This window comes from Atractosteus spatula, chromosome 3 (assembly GCF_055471065.1).
Source record: "Atractosteus spatula isolate fAtrSpa1 chromosome 3, fAtrSpa1.hap1, whole genome shotgun sequence".
Classification (NCBI taxonomy): domain Eukaryota; kingdom Metazoa; phylum Chordata; class Actinopteri; order Semionotiformes; family Lepisosteidae; genus Atractosteus; species Atractosteus spatula.
The window spans coordinates 15734459-15755591 of NC_142708.1; the positions used below are offsets into that span (position 1 = coordinate 15734459).

A 21133-nucleotide genomic window follows, 5' to 3' on the forward strand; every position below is an offset into this window, starting at 1 on the left:
AAATTCCCTACAAAATATGTTTGTATTGTGTAAAATTCTCACAAAATTTATAAAAAAAATCAATTAAAAATGCTTATAATTAGAACATTTACATAGTATTGTGTGAGGAATTAAACCAGTTTAAAGTAGCAGCAAACATTATCTGGACTTCCGTACTGTGTGCAACATGCCTGATTTTCAGTTGTGTTTTCACAATTATTTTCTATGGCCATTAACCGATCAACCCAATAAAAAACCATTTTGAAAAGAATTCACAAAGCTTTTTGCTTGGAAGATACACTGAAGAAGCAAATCAGAAACAGATTATTTCAGTCCATTGCTAAAGTGTTATATGAATAATGATGGACTTTGTCAAGTAATTTCTTATTCAAGACTGAAATTATTTTCATAAACCAAATTAATTCTGGAATACTTGGGCAGCACAGAAGCAAATATAAGTGAAATTAATAAATTATAATTCACAAGACCAAGAAAAGCATTAAGCTAGAAATGCTAAAAAAATACTGTAGATTTTCCATTTCTAAACAGAAACAGTAAAGTGCAACAATGAAAAGACTATCCTGCTCTTTAAGGCTGCTAGACACAAAGGACATTTAGCTATTTGTTCATTTCTTTGCAGGGTTTTTCTGAATTACAATTTAAAACTTACATTTTCCTCTTTATTTCTTACTTAATTTTTTTATTACCAATGGCTGATTTTACTCAATTTTATCTAATTTCTCAGTAACAAAACCAGATGAAAGCAGCATTCAAACAAAATTATATAAATTTCTGAAAGAAAGAAATCACAATAAAACTAGGTCAGAAAAGGGTATCTCCTGTCATTTTTAAGGACTGCCTGTCATACCTTCCACGTATGTTCCTGCTGAGTATTTGCCAAGCGTAATTTGACGATAGTGATTTTTTCTGTACTATGGATGACTTAATTGAAAGTGGTGGTCTTCTGTGTGTGAACTAGTTGCTGTTAGTGTTAAATTTTCAAATAAGAACACAGGAATAAAACTGTAAACATTATATAATTAAGTATATTCTACTAGTTATCACTGCGTGGTTTGCCCTTCATGGTATCACACTCCCAGGTTTCCAACAAAGGGACAAGTAATTAGCAATCACAACAAAGCATGTTAATTCTATAACTATTCAATTAAATGTGCACTAACAGCCTTCTTTCACAATAAATGGCAGTCATTCTGGATAACTGGAAATGACAATACATATAAAGTGCTGAAACCCATCTAAGATTTCCACTGTACACTTCCTGGCTAAAATGCTAAATACTGCAAAACAAGAGCTATGAAAATCTGAAAAATACCAATTTTAATCAGAATATTTTGGTTTCTGTTTTCACTCCCATTCACAGTGATTAAGCCAGGTCTTTAGATACTGAGGAATATGTATCCTTGCATTACGCAATGGTACTAGTGACAATGTTTCTTGTTGTAGTTCAGGTGTTTAGCTGCGTCAGCATGCGTAGGCTGCAAAGGAACAAGTAATAGGTTTATTCCATGCTGAAAAAAAGAAGCAAGAAAACACAACGTTTCGGCTGTGGAGCCTTCTTCAGGTGTGAGGTGAAGAAGGTTCCACAGCCGAAATGTTGTGTTTACTTGCTTCTTTTTTTCAGCATGGAATAAACCTATTTCATGTTTCTGGTTGTTCTGGCAGCACTGTAAACCACTAGGACATACTGAAGGACTTCCTTACCTCTTTGGTGATCGTTGTCATGGTGTTTCTTCTCGTCCTTGATTGGCAACTGTGGGTGGCCACCCAGAGCACTGGACAGGGCCAGGAGGCCGGCGCTGCTGCCGACAGGAGGAATGGTGGGGGGCTGCAGGCCCGTGGGATGAGGCGTCAGAGGCACTGGAAGTCCGTGTCCATGTGACAGATGCTGAGCCTGAAGCTGCTGCTGCTGTGAGAAAAAGGGCCCAGATATTCAACCCATTCAGCAAGAGCTCACACATACAAGCTGCAATATACTACACTGGGTCTCATGTACCAAGGCCTCTTCAGCACTATCATTAACACTGTTTTACTGATGGTTAACAGCATGCATGTATTGTGAGGGGAAAGCAAAAAGAAAAGTCAGAAACATTTCACATCCCTATGGGTAGAAGAAATAATTTGGTAAGTGTTTTCTGCTTATCTGCTTCATGTAATTAAACATGGTTGTGTGTAAAATCCCGGATACATCCTGGTGTATGATTTCAAAGAGAACAAAAGCCAGAAAAAAACTACCTCAAAAGGGGATAGACACAAAATGCCTTTTGTAAGCGGTTTTGGGTAAAAAAATAGATAAACCTTCGAAAAAGTTAGTGGCGAAATATATTTTCAGCACCACAGCACAGCATACAGCGTGAGTTAATTTCACAGACAGAGAAAAAGAAAGTGAGTGAGAGAGAGAGAGAGAAGGGGAAAAAAACTGAATTAATAACCCAGAAAGGAAGCTGGTTGCAGCCACCATTTTAAGCCCTTTAAGTGTCCTCAGCGGTACTTGAGCAAATTACTAAAGAAAATCTAATGTAGCGAGGCTTGGGTCCTCCTGTAGGCTTGCTCAATAATGCTGAAATAATTGGGCACTCTGCGCACGTTTAGTGCTGCTCGAATGAAAAGCTAGAGGCCTGCCCTTGTACTCTTCTCTAGCTGCCGAGTCTGTGTTGTGACAGGTTTATTTGAGTGGGGCTGTGATGCATGCACCAGTAACTGTGCTGACAAGAGTTTAAAGTCTGTTTTACCAGTACATTGGCAACACATAGAGAAAGCCCTTGAGAAGCTAGAAATGGAGTGCTTGACCTCAGCTGAGGCTGCATGAAGCTCAGCGCTGTACTAACCATTGCGGGGTAGATGGTTTGTTGTTGCTGTTGGGGGGGGGGGGGAATGTAATGTGGGTTAGTTAACATGTGCTTGGCACCATTGTTTTGCATTACCAGGAACATACGGTTCAAAGAACAGCATCATGCTTATCATGACACAGCTGGAAGGGTTAAAAGACCGTTTCCAACAGTAATTCTAATCAAGCCATAAGCCTGCTTACATCTGCCTTGAAGTTGTCCTGGAGGGTCAGTCCTTTCTTAAAGGAGAGAAGTAGTGCAGCAGGTGTGCTCTCCCTTGTTTATACAGTCTTCTGAATGCTTATCAACCTGTGGCTTTAGGGCAAGACTGAACTTTTCCTACCTAAACAAGACCGCTATAAACAATTTTCTGTCAGTTACCCTGGGTAATGCTGTCTTCGATCAGGGTATAGTTAAGGTAGTACACAAACACACCTCCCAACTCAACATCACCACCTATATATTCTCAAATCCAAACCGAGACACTAATCTACCTTAATCACAAGAACATGGCTGGTATACTTATTTTGATATTTTAGATTTACCATATTTTATATATATGTACACAATATATCACCGTGTCTATTCATGTGGACAATTTAAACCAGAATGTTCTGAATGCCAAACAAAATGGTTTATGCATATTAAACCACTGATGAGAAAAAATGCCCTTCATGCTACTGCGCCTCTCAAAGAACCTCTTCCTAAGCCATTATTTCTCCAGGCAGATATGTCATGCTATTAAATTGCTAGTTATAAATAAACTACTTGTTCTGTACACTGTAATAGAGGAAGTCATGTTACAGCATGTTTGGATACGCCTTTCCCCAAGCGAAGACACAATCTCATACCCTCCCCATACAGACCTAACTGAAGGAGAAGTGACTCTTATCTTTTCTCCTGGGTACCAGTACAGTGGCCACATTATAAAAGAGCTGTTCATATACTGATGTTGTTGACAAACATTCATCTAAAACTGAATGGCTTTCATAGTTGTTTTACACTGTTGTGCAAAGAAATGTGGAAATACCTTAATGTACAGAATTGCAAGGCTACATCCTCAATTGCTAGAAATTGTTTAGAAACACTCTAAGCTATACATTAAGGACAGAATAAAACCTGACATATTACTTTTTTCATATGCTACACGAACTTGTACTACAGGTAAAATACACAACAGATATTCACACTTTACGTACAAGCTTAAAAACCAACCTTGAAATATAATACTGTCAAATGCAATCTGATAATGACGGGTGAAGGTGAAGGAATACTATTCTAGTCCTCCTAAAAAATGCAGCTTTTTTTGAGGCAAACGTTGTTTTCCGCATCCTCCTCTTAATTTTCTGATTCAGTTCGAAAGCCAGGTGATTGAGGTTAGGACTCTAACCTCACACCTATTCACTATGTTACACTGACAACTCTGTACACGTTGTGTTATTGAACTTGGTATCTCTTGGTCTGTATCATAAAATTCCATTCCAATGCTGGCAGCACACTAATAATAAAATGTCACAACATTCCAAGTCTTCCATAATCACAATAGTGCCTTTATAATGGAAAGTCCAGCCAATGGCTGTGGAAGTATCATCCGGGGTGATTCTACAACAACAATCTGACTTCCTCAGGTGCCTGCTAGAGCTTGTCTTCATGTTACAATCTTCACCATACCTAATTCATCAGTTTTAGCAATTCAACTTGGATTTCACAGTCATGTACTGATTATACATAATATTGCTCATCACAAACTTTGAGGGATGTATTCAGTGCAATCTTATGGACTGCATGTTTTGCTGCCAGAATCTGGTGTATAATTGATCACTTGTCTTGTGCAATTTCTCACTTGCAGGAGGAGCTTATAAATGTTTTACTAACGTAGTCAAAACTGTACCCCACCTTTGTTGTTTATCCCCATATTGTTGTTTACCCTCTGCTTACATTTTTACACTTCTCCATGTTTAAGAGAATACAAACAGTGCAAAAGTAACAGAACATTGTTAAAAAGAAATTATAATAAGATTTATTCTCTGAAAATGCTAAACATCATATTATGAAACTTGCTTATCATTTGCTTTGTTACTTTACATAGTGTTATAAAGCACTTCAGATTTTCAAGAGCTTTATCTTAAAGTGCAATTTTCGACACTTTGCCGAACACTTTGAATAGGGAATCTGAAGTAACCAAACGATACCAATTTAGAAGTCAAACTCACATCTATACAATACAGGGTTCTCTTTTCAACTGCAGGTTTACCATCTGTAGAATTCACTCATATAGTTTCCATATTGGGTGCCAGTCTTCCCAATCCTGTGAAACCTTTGCTCACACACATTTCTGTTTGTGTAATCATTTAAAAAGCGTGCAACTTCTCCACCAGCTCATAACTCTGTGCTGTTGCCTTGCCTCCCTCTACACCCATCTAGCTGTTCTGTTGTGTATTTTGCATATTAGAGTGCTGTTGTTTCAGTGCTCTCAAGTATGTGCAATTCTTCTGCTCAAGACATTTTATTGTACTACTGAATTAACAATATTCTATTTCCATCATATATTGAAGTACAATTCACATTATTTGTAACATTTAAAAGAGAAATCTGCAATCTGCAGGATATGTTAGCTGCAATTTGCAAGGAAAATGTACATTTTATATATACAGTGGGTGTAGAAAGTATTGACCTCCCCTGGACCACTACCACATTTTGCTGTTACAACCTCAAAATGAAACACATTTGAACAGGTTTTTTTTTAAACAAATAACAGAATATGCTTAACATTTTCATTCACAATCATTTTGAACGTAAAAGAAACATTTAATGAAAAAGAGAAGACTGAAAAATGCAGCATGGACAAGTATTCACCCCCATGGGGCCTTAAGAATTTAATCTTTTGCAGCAATTACAGCCTCGGGTCTTTTTCAGTATGTTGTAACCAACATCTTGTAAGTTTAATTTTTACCCACTCTTTCAGGTACAATCGCTCCAGCTGTTGCAGGTTGCTGGGGGAGTGGTGGTGTACAGCACTCTTAAATTCCTGTCACAGATTTTCTATGGGACTTAAATCTGGACTTTAATTGGGCCACTCAAGGGCTTCCATGTTCTTTTTAAGCCAGTCAAGGGTTGCTTTGGCTTTGCGTTCGCACTCATTGTCCTGTAGAAATATGAATCTTCATCCCAGTTTCAGATCTTTGCAGTGTTCCATGTTTTTTTCCAGAAACTGCTAATAAAACACTTCCAGAAACTTCATGCTGCCACCGCCATCAATGTGGAGATGGTGTTTTGTGAGCAGTGCTCTTCTTCCCCCAAACGTTTGGCATTAAGGCCAAATATTTTTTTTCCTCATCAGACTACAAAATTGTTTTCCACATTATTTCAGAGGCTCCTACATGCCTTTTTGCTTTTTCAAGACAGGAGTTAATGTAAGATTTTTTCAAATATGGCTGCCTCCTTGCCACACTACCATACAGCCCAGATTTGTGCAGTACCTGAGCTATTGTTGACTCACTCAGGTTCTCCCATCTCAGATATGAAACATGGTAGGTGTCTGAGGATTGTTTTCAGACTCCTGGCTGCTTCTCTGACCAATGTCCTGCATGCCTGACTGCTGAGTTTCGGAGGAAGACATGGTTGAAGATTCGGAGTAGTTTGTGTCCTTCACTTTCTGATAATTGATTTAATAGTACTCTGTTGAATAATCTGTGCTTTTTAAATCTTTTTATATCCCTCACCAGACTTATGTCTGTCAACATCTCTTTTCCTTAGTTGTTGGAGAAGCTCCTTTGTCTTCATATAGCAATGTCCAGTAGTGGGAACTCACATTGACAGGTATATTCAACCTTACAAAGACAAATTTGTTCAATCTGAACGGTTAACACTTTAATGAGACACAGGTGTAATTCATTTGCACATCATATTGTGCAAATACTAAAGGCAACTGGCTGAGGCAAAGTTTATTACAGAGTGTGAATGCTTAATACTTTTCCAATTAAGATTTTGAGGGGGTTTATTTTTACTTTTTTTTAGCTCCAAACTTTTAAACACATTAATATTGCAGAGGTTGCTGTATGGACTGAAAGGGAAATAAAAGGGAACTTTTACTAAAATATCACTGCAAAAATGCCTCCTGATCACAGGTTGCACTATCTAACAATGTACTTGGTGACCTACACATTTTATAAGGTGGATGGCATAAAGAACAGTAAATATTGGATTTAGAGTAAAATCATTTCAGTAAAACCCACATAACCCTCCTAATTTAGGCAATAGGAAATGCTGTAAATTATGCTACAGAGAAAAAAACATTGCTATTTTCCATTTATGTCATATAATCTTTATTAGAAAAATAAAATGCTTTGTATCTTTTTTCAATGTAAACTACTGGGAATAGGAAACATACAATACATTACAGCATCTCAACCACACAAGGCTTCAATTTTTAAACTGGCTGCAGTTCCGTTAGTCTGCTTCCAAATAGAATGACATCAGTCAAAGTAGTAATGAAAACATTAAAAAGTAGCTCATTTAAAACCAAAAACTAGCTGCACTAGATATCAAGCAATTTGAACATGTGTGCCAATTCCTATAAACACCAATTTCTGCAAATGATATGGTGTATTACATTATTTCTGAAGAGATACAGGGCAAGTGTTAATGATCAGTTCTGGTTATTTTCCATCTCCAGAGCTCTGCACAAAACCTTAGTTTAGCAAAGTGGGATAACAAAGCCACAGATGAATTAACCTCTAATTGTCACTCCTCGTGCAGTATGTACACTCAAAAGCCCATTTCTCTGGAACAGCTCCAATTTTCTAGTGGAGTGTTTCCAGGGATTCTGTGTCACCATAATCCCCTGCTTTCTCATTACAACACTGAAAGCTCTCTGCCAGTATCCAAACAAGCCATACAACATCATCAAAACCCAACCAGGAGACACATCTAATCTTCACAGAGACAGCTTGATCTCTTAGAGCTATTGTGACAGAACAAATACACAGTCAATCAACAACCAGATGGATTCATAAACGAAAATCATAATTTCTAGGGTCAAAAGACATGTACTGTACCATGAAAGATGATTCTATCAAAAAACACGACAACAATCCGGTCTGCACTCCATAACCTAACCTATTGTCTTGTCTTTTCTCAGAAAATATTTCTGAGAAAATATTTTTCTCAGCGAAAAATATGTAAAAAGACAAATGTTGGCTAGCGTTTTAACTGAAGTTTTTTTTAAAGAAAATGTGAGCATGAATGGGATTCATGAATAGGATAATTCCAGTGTGTGCAACATTAAGGCTGTGCCATTAAATTGAAATATTTTTGATGTATTAAATATATTTTATTACTCTTAATGAGATATAAGGTCACAGAAACATTCTACTATAAAAATGAAAAGCAGCAAAAGCCTAGTTCTCACTACCTTGCACTTCTGCCCAGAAAAAAAATATTTCTTAAAATGCTCCTGATTTTTTCTATTAAAAAAGCTCATTTTCACATCAACGGTTCTGTTTCAACAGAATACAATGACAAGATAAAGGACTAGTTATAGCTGGATCACGAGAACAGTTTAGCAAATGCGACCTTGGGAATTTTTTAAAGAAAATATTTACCAGTGAAGGCACTTTATATAGTGAGGGCACAAGAATTGTACAAATACCTGTTTTATCTAGTAACACACATACTAGATTGTCATTGAATGCATGACATTTATAAAATAGATTCCTTTATCAATGTACTGCTAACCACAGCTAGCTATTAAGTAAATATCAAAGGCAACAGCAGTTATTATAAAGTTATTTTCTTTGCTTTCTTCTTTTGTTTGAAAAAGAATGTTAATATATAAATAATGTCATGCACCATACTTGAAGAACTGAAATATAGAATACATTAATATCACTCCACAGAAATATCTAAACCTTTATATAAATTTAAATACTCAACACAATGCACACATACACTGTATATTCCTGTGATGTCTCTTTTAGATTCAAAATTTAATGATCTTTCAGTTCATTATGAATACGTGCAGTTAACTCGTCTACATTCTAAAAAGACCAGCAAAAATCAGAATCAAGTTTGTTTGCTACATGTACAAAGTGTCTAAAGTTCAACTTGTATATATTAAAATATAGGACTTGACTTCCTGAAACATTTCGAGGTGACCAAAAGACAATATAAGAGGAAGAAGAAATATTTTTCCTTTTTCTCACTCTGGAAATACAGGTAGACACGGGAGCTGATACTGGACTAGTAAAAAAAAAACCTTTGAACATTGTCCTCTTTGTTCAACAGAAAAAATGTAATTCTACTGAATAATTCACTAGTCTTTGGTTCTGCCGATATGATATAAGAATGTGAAATTCTACTTGAAACAAAACTTACAATTACTACACGTCACTACATTACAATCTTGTCAAGTAAAAAGCACTGAAAAATTATTCACAAATATTTAGCTATTTAAAAATAATTCATAAACAAATTCAAAATCTTGGTTTTGACTATGTTCCCTCTTATTTACTTTCTTAATATATTTAGAATGTTATATTCAACAAGAAATATTTAGGAGTGCTTTTCACGAAACTCCAAGCTCTCTATAATTTCTAAACACAGAACACAATTTTCTGTAATACAAATACTAAAAAGATGCGTGTAAAGAGGAGCCTATAAGTCACAGCCTGGAACTTTCAGTGATAAACAGATGTAAACTGCATCCATAAGAAACAAAAATCTGGCATAAGAAAGGTCAAGTCATTTCAATAAAATAAAAGGCCGTAGTCAAGACAAAACTGCTCTCTCAACTGATGATAAACCAAAATGAACCTTTTCCCTATAACAATTACATAAATCATAACAAGAAAAAAAGGGTTATCTTGCCTGGAAGATACCACAGACCATAAATATATAATATAGATATTTTAACAAATAAAAGGATATAGCCCATTTTCTCAACTGAAGGTTGGCTTTTTCAGATCTCTTTACCTGGTATGTTTGTCTTTCAAGGACAGGGCTAAAGCTGCTGGAATCCTGTCCTGTTAAAGATGACACTCATTCACACAATGTTATTGTTTAAGGTAGAGAGTGGGTAGATCATCCTATACCGTCCAATCACCTGTTAGTCTTTCAATTTCATTACTGTATTGTACAATTCATACTTGCACTTTACACAAGGGGTGGTACAACCACAAACAAGGGTTCAGGTTTAATAAATGCAGTCTACTGTACTACTACTTCCACTTTTTCTGTGCTGGCCAGACTAGAAACTGACCTGCAATTGAATGGAGTGGTAAACAGACAGTTCAGTGGCTAAATACTTACTCATATAGGTATCCTTAACACCCCTGTGGTGCAAAACAAGACTATGCATCCGGTAGCAAAATAACTGAAAGTGTTATATTGTTCAGCAGAGGAAGGAAAAAAAGACTGAATGGCTAAATATTTTATTGATATTGGAGCAAAGGATTGTAGGACTACTGTGACTGCTTATAATAAGTGCAAACTGAAAGGAGGATCGACATGTAACTGCCTTAAGCACATCCATATTGGCCCGCTGATGTTGTACACTGAACTACAGATGGACAGTCCCGTCTTCCCTCGCCAATATTCAAGTTCACTTATGTACAGGGGGGAGGACAAACAAATGAATCAGGTTTTATGGAATATAGAGTTGATACTCTGTTTTGTTTTAGGGTGTAATTCTAAAGAAATTAGAGTTTTTGTGATCCCCCCACCACCACAAACTAGCTGAATTTACCAAATTTAAATCTAGAGAACATCATAGTCCATATTCTATTCATAGTAGTGCTACTGTACACACAGTAAGAGCCTTGAGGGCAGACAGCTCCAGGATAAATGCTTGAAGGTTGGAAATGTCAAACCAACAGGAACTGATGAAGTCTAACATATGCCATGCTTATCCTCTGGGGAGCTGAGATGCAGAAGAAAACAAATACAATCATTAGTAGCTAGGAAATCAGCTGGGGCAAAGCAGTTATGAGAATCCATATTTTATATTTAAATCATCAAGAAATACAATGGCTATATACGATAGGTTGGGAGGTAGTAGCTCTGGAAGCTCAGATAGGAACCTAGGAGAAGGTTAGAGGATCTACCAACAGAGGCTGAGATACTTAAATGCTAAAAACCAAGCATTCAAAGAATATAATACTGCACACGGATTTTTCAATGTAACCATATGCAGTGGGAATAACCTCATTCAACAGCAAATAGGCATTCGGTGGGTGCTACGTTTCAGGGAGACAAAAGAAATCCACTCATTCATAGGATGTCAGTTCAATGGCTTAATTATGATACGTGAACAATTATGGGAAATGGCAGTGTCATTCAGAAACTGAAATGAGAATACTGTATGTCTTTGACCTTATATCAACGAGGTTCAATGCAGACATCTGTTTAGTTGGCATGAATTGAGAAGTCACTGCTGAGAACTGCAGTCAATGACACAGTTCCAGATAAAAACCTGTGGTACTAAGTAGCTTGACCCAGAAGTCTTTGGCAGTGTTGTCTATGCTGTTCTAATCACTCATTTTCTCCGAATATGTTGGACTGAAACCCATAAATGATTTATCCAGCTGCCTGTTTCATCTAGTTCAAGCATTGCTTTTATTCTGGTCAAAGCTTCTTTTTACTTTCAAAAATACAATATGCACATATAGTACACAGTACATATAATCAAATTAAAACATATTTGTTTGTTTAGATTGAATGTTACTGTACAAATATGTAGAACCTTACACTTATCTATGTTGATTACTAACTAAACAGCATTGTTAAAACCTAAATTAAGATATTCTCTAGCCAAAACAAGGTCTTCATCAAGACAGACCTTCACATGCAGAATTCACATTTTTCCTGCTTGCTGGTTGGAATGCAGCAAATCTTATAATATTTGCTAATGATCAATTTGCCAAGAACAAATCAGAATTGTTCCTTACAGGTTATTGCGAATTCACACTGAACCTTACTCCCACTGTGCAACTAAATCAATGCTCACAACTCTAACCAACAATCCACTTATAAATTTAAAAAATTTATTAGGTAAAACAGGAGAAATATGACCGACTAGGGTTATACCCAGGAATGTGCAGAAGCATACAGGATGTGCCAGTTGACTATATTAATGTGACACCACAGTTCTTTATATTTATTTTGAAATAGTGCATCAACAGTATTTTAGATATTATTTTTCAGCCATTTATGTAACTGCAACAGTCAGGCATTTATTGAATTTCTACTAAGCAGTTCAAGGTTCAAATCTTGCACCTTTGGTATTGTAACGCTTCGGGGTTCACGTGGGCGCCCTCGTCGCTGCCGCATCAGGTCGGTCCCCCACCACCGGGGACTCGAACCCAGGCCTCCGGCATCACTCAACAGGGACCCAGCCTCTTGAGCCAGAGGGAAATCTCCCCTCAGCCCGGCTGCTGCAGTCCCCACTATTCACAGGGAAGAGCGGTGACATCACCGCGCTGGTAAGCCGGCTCTCACGAGCAATGGAGGCGGTATGCATTACACTCTCCCCCGCTTAATTCGCCGTTCTCGGCGAAGGGCTATCCTATCCCACTCTGACACCAATGTAACGCTTCGGGGTTCATGTGGGCGCCCTCACCGCTGCCGCGTCAGGTCGGCCCACCCACCGTCGGGGACTCGAACCCTGGCCTCCGGCGTCACTCAACAGGGACCCAGCCTCTTGAGCCCTAGGGAAATCTCCCGTCAGCCCGGTGGCTGCGGTCCCTGCTATTCACAGGGAAGGGCAGTGACGTCACCGCGCTGGTAAGCCAGCTCTCACAAGCAATGGAGGCCATACGCGTTACGGTATCAAACATAATGATGCTATAGTACATATATGATGGTGAAGCATAATTGTTCTACTGTTGCAGGAAAAGGCCAGGCTATGCACTTTTAAAAACATCCATTTATCTTTAAACTGTTCTATTTAACACAGGATCACGGCAGAGCCCATTCTTTCAAGCAACGGGCACAAAGCAAGATCTACCCTGAACACAGGGCACACAGACACACCAGGGCCAATTTTCCCAGAACCCTAATAACCTACTAGTACGTCTTTACACTGAGGAAGGAAAACAGAGCACCTGGAGGAAACCCACAGGAACACAGGGATAACATACAAACTCCATGCTAAAAACAACCCAGGACTGGAATTGAACCTAGCCCCCAGTGCTGTGAGGTGACAATGTTAATCGCAGCACCACCGTGCTGCCCAACTTAAATATATATCTTTGATGAAAATCAAAGGTCTTTTCTGCAATTCAAAAAACGTTTCAGGTCAAATTCTGTTTTTTTATTGCATCGCCTTCCTTACACACAAAACCTGGAGTTATCTACACATTAAATTGCATTTCATAAGAAAGGATATGTAAGATATTGTTTTGCCAGCTGCACGATTATGTATCAGTTGATACAATTCTATATTTATTACATTTTTTAGGATTCTGCAATTCATATGGCCAAGATGCCTACAGGAGAACAAAGAAAGAATATGTGAATTATACTGTATCTGTACTTCTTAGTACAGTGGTTCTCAAACTTTTTGGACCAAGTACCACCCCTAATCCAACCAAAGCATCCAAGTACCACCTACAAGTCATCATCTCATAGGAACCTCAGAAATTCTCAATGACCAACATGAGCGCGCGTGCACACACTCACACATACATATAATAAATATTACAATAATAAACTTTTTTTGATATATTAAAATGTGGCTTCTCAAAGTGTTTTACAGAAAAAAAACAACAACAAATAAAAATAAAAAAGCACCATTTCAGTGAGAGGAGTGAGCCTGTTTAGTCGAGCAAAGCAGATGTGAATTAATTTTTCGAGCCTTTATACAATTCACAACAGTCTTAACAGATTTTAACAGACAGGCATTTTCTTGACGGCAAAGGTCTCGCGGTGGATGTTGCGATGCGTCCATTAATTTCTGGAGCAACCTCTCTAATTCGTGCAACTACACCGTTATGTCGGCTTGTCATTGCTCTAGCACCGTCTGTACAAACTCCGACACATTTTATCCAGTCGATGCCATTCTCTTCGATAAATTCATCCAGAAGCTGAAATATGTGCTCTCCTGTAGTTCCTGTTGGTAGCGGCTTACAGAACAGAAAGTCCTCACGGGACGTACCCTCAAACTCGTATCTAACATAAACGAGCAAATTGGCCAAATCGACTACAGACTCATTAATTGCAGTGAAAAACATCTGCTCATCTCAAAACGCTCTGTCAGCGTACTTTTGATATAATCCTTCATTTCAATAATTCTATGAGTGACTGTGTCTTTCAGGGGGGGCAGCAGGTCGAGCTGTTCAGCAGCTTTTTCTCCACACATAAAAGTGTGGGGCTAACCTGCTTTAGCAATCCGCAAGCTTGCATTTTTCCATGTTTCCGTTTTTATTTCAGTGTTTATTTTAAGTATTTATTTCATGCGCATGGGAGAGAAACACAGAGACGCTCTGTGTATTTTTCTCAAATTAACTTAGAACAGTTCTTAAATATTTTTCTGTTATTTTTCACGCTTTCCTGTGCTCACAAGATTACCAGCGTTCGCAGCACGCATTTCTATGCATTCCTGTGTTTACAACGTTGGCATTGTTCCAAAATCACGCACATTCTCCCTTCTCCCTATTTGCTGGAGATACAGTAGCTTTTTTTAAATACAATTGGTCACTTGCGTCCGTAGCATGCATTCCTATAGAGTGGTATAGAATTACAGAGTATCTCTTGTGTCCACTTAAGTATTAGCGCGCACTGTATCGTAGTACGTAGGCTGCGTATTCGACACGTATAAAAATACAAAATATGAAAACCCGTCCCGATTTTTTCAGCGCACACAACACGGTTCCAGGGTCATTTGGCGTACCACCTGGCGGCACGCCACGTACCACTGCAGGTACGCGTACCACAGTTTGAGAACCACTGTCTTAGGATATTAATATAGATTAAGAAGAGAGAGACATGGATTGTTTTCCACCCTCAATTTTGGTTAGTGTTTTTCTTTTGGTGATAATTCTTTATCTTTCAGTAAATTAATGTATGTAATTCGAATTTCTCTAAGTTTTGAAGGCTTTATTTGTTGTGGACATTTTTTGGGGGAATGGAATTAGTCCCATCAAGACAGTCCCCAGAATTTAGGTTGCGCTATTGATTGGTTTTGTCAGTATTTCCTACTGAGAACTCTATTAAACAATGACTGCATAGCATGACAAAAGATATTGGTGGCAAATCTGTTAAGCCTTGTCAGTGAACTGCTCAAATTGTAAGCAATAAGTATTTAGGTACTTTCACTGTTATATGCTTAATAAAGTATCTAATATTAGATATTAGATACTTTAATAAGATATTTTATTATAATATTCTAGAAGTTCGCACAGAACATCACAAATGAAAAATTTGGAATAATAAGGGAAAGAACAATTTGAATTGCATTTGCTCACATAACATTCAACTAGATTTTTTGGACACTTCTCTAGCCCAGACCAAAAAATTATGAGTTTAAGCCCATTAAAACCTAATGTTTTTCTGAACTGAGAGGAGAGAGATTTAATCCATTGAATTTTAATACTTCATCTTGAGCTGCAGGAGGCAGAGAAAGCCCAAATGAATTGTTCCGTCAACCCCACTGAAGCATGAACATTTTAATCAGTTTTAGTTCCTCACTGTTCTCGAACATAGTTTATGCAATCATTTTGAAAGCCCTTAACATGGTAAGAGGCAAAAAGCCACCAAGCCTTGTTATTGCTTGGAAAATTGATGGTGAATAATTTTCTGAGACTTCCCACTATTTTAAATGCTATGCACTAGAATATGCAAGAGGCTCCTGAATTGATTACTATGTTATCTCTAAACCATTCAAAGGCACTTTAAAAAAAAAACTATTATCTGACAAAACATCACCCTTTGGTTTTCTACAAAAGAACTACCAGGTACAAAAAATATTTAGATTTGAGAATCTATCAGACTCTTCATAAATGTAAAACCACACGGATCTCTGTTTAATATTGTAATGAATTATGTATTTTTACAGTATAGCTATGTATACTGTACTGAAGAACATTCATGGCAGTTATCTATTAAAATGGCAGGATGTATTTGTTTTTAAGTACTGGTTTGAAAACCTGTTCACTTAACTGAACATGTTACAATTTGTTGCTCTTGAAACTCAACATGACCCACAGAAAAATTCATTATAACAATGTTTCATTCCATTAAACACAACTGTTTTATTGTCAAGAGAACAAGCAGTCTCCAGGTTCCAAGGCTGGCTTCAATATTTTGCATTTAAATTCCATGGATCACTGACTCACTTCATTTGCTGGATTCATTGGCATAATTTTAGGAAATAAAAAAGGCACATTTCATCATATCCTATTCCAATGCACGGAAAAGTACTACTGTTTTATATCTATAGGTATGTACAAACAGGATGTTTGTTAGATATTGTTTCCTTGCAGTGAGGACTGGAATCAGAACACTAACAATGTCTTCAGAGCCCATCCTCTAAATTTATAATAAGAAAATAATACAAATGCAACAAATTAAAATAATAGTAATGTACTGCTTTTGTATAGCATTTTTTGTTCCAAAGTGCTTTAGACACAAGAGGTGACCCTTGTGCTATGGAAGCAGAATTTTCAATTTGTAGCCTGATTTTGGCAGATCAGAGAAACTAAGAGGGCAACGTAGTGGTGCAGTGGTTAGCATTGCTGCGTCACAGCACTTGGGCCCTGGGTTCAATTCCTGGGGTGGCATCTGCATGTTCTTTCCTAGTAGATTTCCTCCAGGTGCTCCTATTTCCTCCCAAAGTCCAAATATATACTTGTAGATTAACTGGCTTCTGGGAAAACCAGCCCTGATGTGAGTGTGTGTGTCTGTTTGTGTGCCCCCCGCGATGGACTGGTGGATGATGGATCTTGCCAGGATAGGCTCTGGATCCCCTGCGACCCTGAATTGGATGAAGCTGTCAGAAAATGGATTGATGGATGAGAAACTAAGCGGTGCTGTGTCTGATTAGCACTGGGACACCGCCGCTGAAAGTGGTGTAGATGGCATCTGAAGACTGGAAAAACCACAGTGGATAAAATGCTTCAGGGGTGGATGAGGCAGATCCACTTCTATATGTAAAGCTCCTTGAGATCCTCTGATAAACTGGAATTTTGAATAATGTTATATAAAGGCAGGAATTATCCATTCATATGTCCACCACTAAAGTGCAGCACCCACCTGGATGATGAATAGCAGCCACCATGTGACTCAAATTCTTACAAATAGTGAACATGAACACTGCCATGGGATCTTTAACAGCCAAGTACACCTTAGTTGAACATCTCATTCAAAAGACAACATCTAATAAGGCTTAGGGACCTCACACATCATACTGGGGCATCAGATTAGAAATTCTGCTAGCAGCAACTAGAGGTTAGACCATAGAGGTTTCCTAACCTGGTATTAACAGGACCAGCCTTACATAGTTCACATCTTTAATAAGATCAGGTTAAAAACTGGTAATGCTACTGTCAAGTCAAGTCAAGTTTAACTGATCTAAAATACAACTCATTCACTCAATAGTAAATGCACTACTTATGTATTGTCTGAGACAAAGTAAAGAAGCTTCGGTTTGATGATAATCACCTTCTCATGCTGCACATATCATTCACAATGAGCAATGACGAATGATACTGCTATAAAAATTGTAATGTTGTATGGGAAGACAACATTAAAAAAAACTTCAAGACATTCTAATTTGTTGTCAGAACACTGAGGTCAAAATAAGATAAAATAAATGTGTGCTTTGTTATACACTCAAAAATTAATCTGGAAAAAAAGTGCCAGCTACAGGTGCGTGTATATACAGTAATTAAAAACCCCTTAAAAAAACTGGAGAGGCACTGCCTGAGGCTCTTTGGCAGAAATGTTTTTTTTACATGGCTGTGGGACATTTCTCTGGTTGTTGAGAAACTGATGTCTTTTTTTTTTTAATATGTACCTTATCTGTGTTTAGTTCAGACAATTTCAAAAGACTAAAAGAATATTGTGTGTGCTATTTTATATATAGATTTATTTCTAAATTTTCATTCTTTGTCCCGTAAAACAAACTAATGAAGATAATTAGGCTCCATCTTGCTCCCAAAGGCTCACAATGAAGAATTTTATTCTTGCTTTCTTATATGATAAATGCATAAAATAATTAAATGGTCCTGTTGAAAAATAATTGTTACTTTTTGCCCTACTTCTTAATTTTCAACCATTGCCCTTCATAGAAAGCAATATGGTGCACCTTTTTTTTCTGTTCCAAAAACACATTTTATGCACAAGTAATGATGGCAGGATGCTATGGCTTTAGATCTGCTCTCAACACCCCAAACCTCTGTTGCGTTTTTTTTAACGCAACAGAGACCTAATTGAAACACTATCCTCACTTTAGATTGATTATTCAGGGACCCTTATCCTCATCTTCACTCAGCAATTTGAATTTTAATCAAAGTAAATGGAATAATTAGCATTTCAAAGTGTTTTTGATACGATGAATAAAATAAAGTAAAAGACTTTCATGTGCAAGCCATAAATAATGTAAAGTGCAAAACAAACTGGACAAATACAACTTTTGGATCTTTATTATAAAGGAGGAAAAACATCTAATGTAAAACACTTGCAAGCACCTGCTGGAGAGCTGTCCCTGTGATTAATACATCATTCAGATAAAACACCTTCGCACCTTAATTCAGCCACATTGTGTGAACAACCAGTTCTTTGATTCCTTCTTTTGTTCCTTGATTTGTGGTACAAAATAACCCCAGGAAATGTAAAATATTGTTTTAAGACAGTGTTATCAAGGTACCAGAGCAATGATGATGTCTTGCTCAGCATGGAAATTAAAAGAAATCATTGCTGAATCTGTTCAGCTTTAAAAAGTTGCTCTTTTTATTTTTGTAAACAAAAAATAGACTAACCACCTGTCTTTTACCTATAAAATTTATAATCCTTTATTTATTATTCTCCTTTAATCTTCAATTTTGAGCAAAACTTTTTTTTTATACAAACAGTAAAATCACCAGATGTTATTGATTTACAAATGCAAACCAGATATCCTAAACGCATTTTGCTAAATAGGCACAAATATTCAATGGATGAAAACATTTTAAATAGTAAAACTGAAGAGTCCTTAGTTATGTTTTAACACATTTATATTTTGCAGTTACAACATTTGTTGGTAAAAAAAGGAAGCAATTAATAACATTCATGACTGGTCACTTGCCCTGCATGCTCCACACCATACTTTTTCAAAGAGATTTCTAGTGTGTACAGGTACCTGAAATGTGTTATTTTGTCAAAAAAAAACATCCAGCCGTACGACGTACACTTTCATGCATTTTTTTTCTAGTCAGGGTGTTCTGCAACCACAGCATTCACAGCAAGGATGAAGTGAAGCATAACCGTATATCTGCAGTCTCACCTAATAACATTAATAGTGTTAATCCACTTTGCTTACAATTTCAACTCTGCGGCTTTGAAATGCCGCAGGAATCCAGACTCCGGAGAACTGCTTTTAGGTTTTGAAATCCTACCCCCTCTGGCATCTCGCAAAGAAGGATAAAGAAAAGAATCATATTCCCATGGTAACACAAAGACAGGAAATGGTCACGTACCCCAATGATGGCGTTCAGCTCTGCCATGGTCACTTGTTTGGCTCGCTCCACTGCCTGCACCACTTGCTGCTGGTGCTGTTTACAAAAACAGAGCAGAAAGGCCACGGGCTTTTTCTTCATTCATCAGATTACAGTTCTCAGAAGGTATAAACCGTTCCATATTATACTTTATGATCCAACCCCGCCGTGGTAACAACATCTGTATTAATCTAATTTCATTAGTTCAAATCTCCCAATAATCCAAAACAAATCTGTGCCAGATTCACATGAAATGTCACTGCTCCATAACCAGGGAAGATAAACACTCTTAGATAGAACTGGAGGATAATCCACTATTTATGAAATATATACTCTATACACTTCTTTGTTTTCCTACATGCTACTTTTAGATATTAGGTGCAAAACGCATTATCTCCTATAAGGCTTGTGGATTTAAAGCAGAAACATTAGCGAGACCTTTTGTTTCCCCCTTTTCTGTGGTATTTGTAATGTATTTCCAGGATCAAAAACAACAGTACCTGCATTTCTAGTGTTTCATTTCAAGATACTCTTAGCAGTTTCAGTTTGTTCTAGAATACACACTTAGGTCATCTACCTGATTCTCAATAAAACCACTTCAGTGAAGCCCACTTTCCCTCGTTGTATTTTAACAATAAAGGTTATTGGGGATTATTAATAAAACCTACCATCTGTTTTATCATGGTGGAAAAGGCTGTCACCATCTCCTTGTACCTTTATCCGGTTCATAAAAAAGGCTTTGCTGGCATAACATGACTGAAGGCTACACCGTCAAAAGGCCCTGTCTCAATTGCACATACATCCAAAACGAATGAAAAAAAATATGATACAGAAAATGGCATCATGTGCTCAACTGCTGGTGGTAACATTTTATTTTATACCATACCAAAATTGTATTTTCCATGATTAGTGAATTGTTAACTAATCATGATCTATGATTTTTTAATCAATGCTAATTTAATGTGTTGTATAGTGTTGTGATATGAAGTATTGTTGCAAAATCTGAGAATAATTTTATTTTCTGATGGTAACATGGGTACAAATCTACTTGACTGAGTTAGTTATCTAAGGTTAAGGTAGGTGAATGGGTACTGATCAAATCGTTTGGCTTCATTTTACCAGCTTGTACCTTTAAATCTCAAAATAATTCTCCACGTTTTGATCATCATACAGGACAAAGGCTAAAGACTGGCAGAATTGTACATTTCCTGTGCTTTCAAATTTCCCTATATTTTTACTTACAGGATCATTACAGAGATCTGTGGAATTACATTCTAAGATAAGCCTGTTGCCACTGTTTATGTAAGATTTTATGTTTCCATTGCTTTCATAATAGTCTTTACCACTGCAGCGTATCCCTTTCATATTGATTTGGCAATCAACTACATGTACATTTGCCCCTTTTCCATATTATTGATCCGTTTCATAATATTTTCCATAACAATACACTTCAAAGTGAATCTCAAGTGATTTTAAAAGCACATTACTCCTTGCCACCTCTAACTCATTTTGTGCGTCAATACCTACTGTACTCCTCAGTCACAGAGGTGGCACCAATGGTTATGGGTGAGCCTTTCCCAGGCCCCCCAGTCACCTCTTGGTGTGCCTCTAATATGCTAT

General features: G+C 37.2%; 1 protein-coding gene across 2 annotated transcripts in view; it reads right to left on the minus strand.

The window, feature by feature from the left end:
• Positions 1-21133, minus strand: part of LOC148837471 (transducin-like enhancer protein 4) — an 87919-nt gene that overhangs the window by 51818 nt on the left and 14968 nt on the right. Inside the window, exons 6-7 of one of the 2 annotated variants that reach the window (XM_088911473.1) lie at positions 19496-19570; positions 1702-1903 (exon numbers count right to left, since the gene is read on the minus strand). In XM_088911473.1, coding sequence (XP_088767599.1) covers positions 1702-1903; positions 19496-19570 — 277 coding nt within the window. Of the gene's footprint in view, positions 1-1701; positions 1907-19495; positions 19571-21133 lie in introns of both variants that reach the window. The other variant, XM_088911472.1, reaches the window with a different exon arrangement.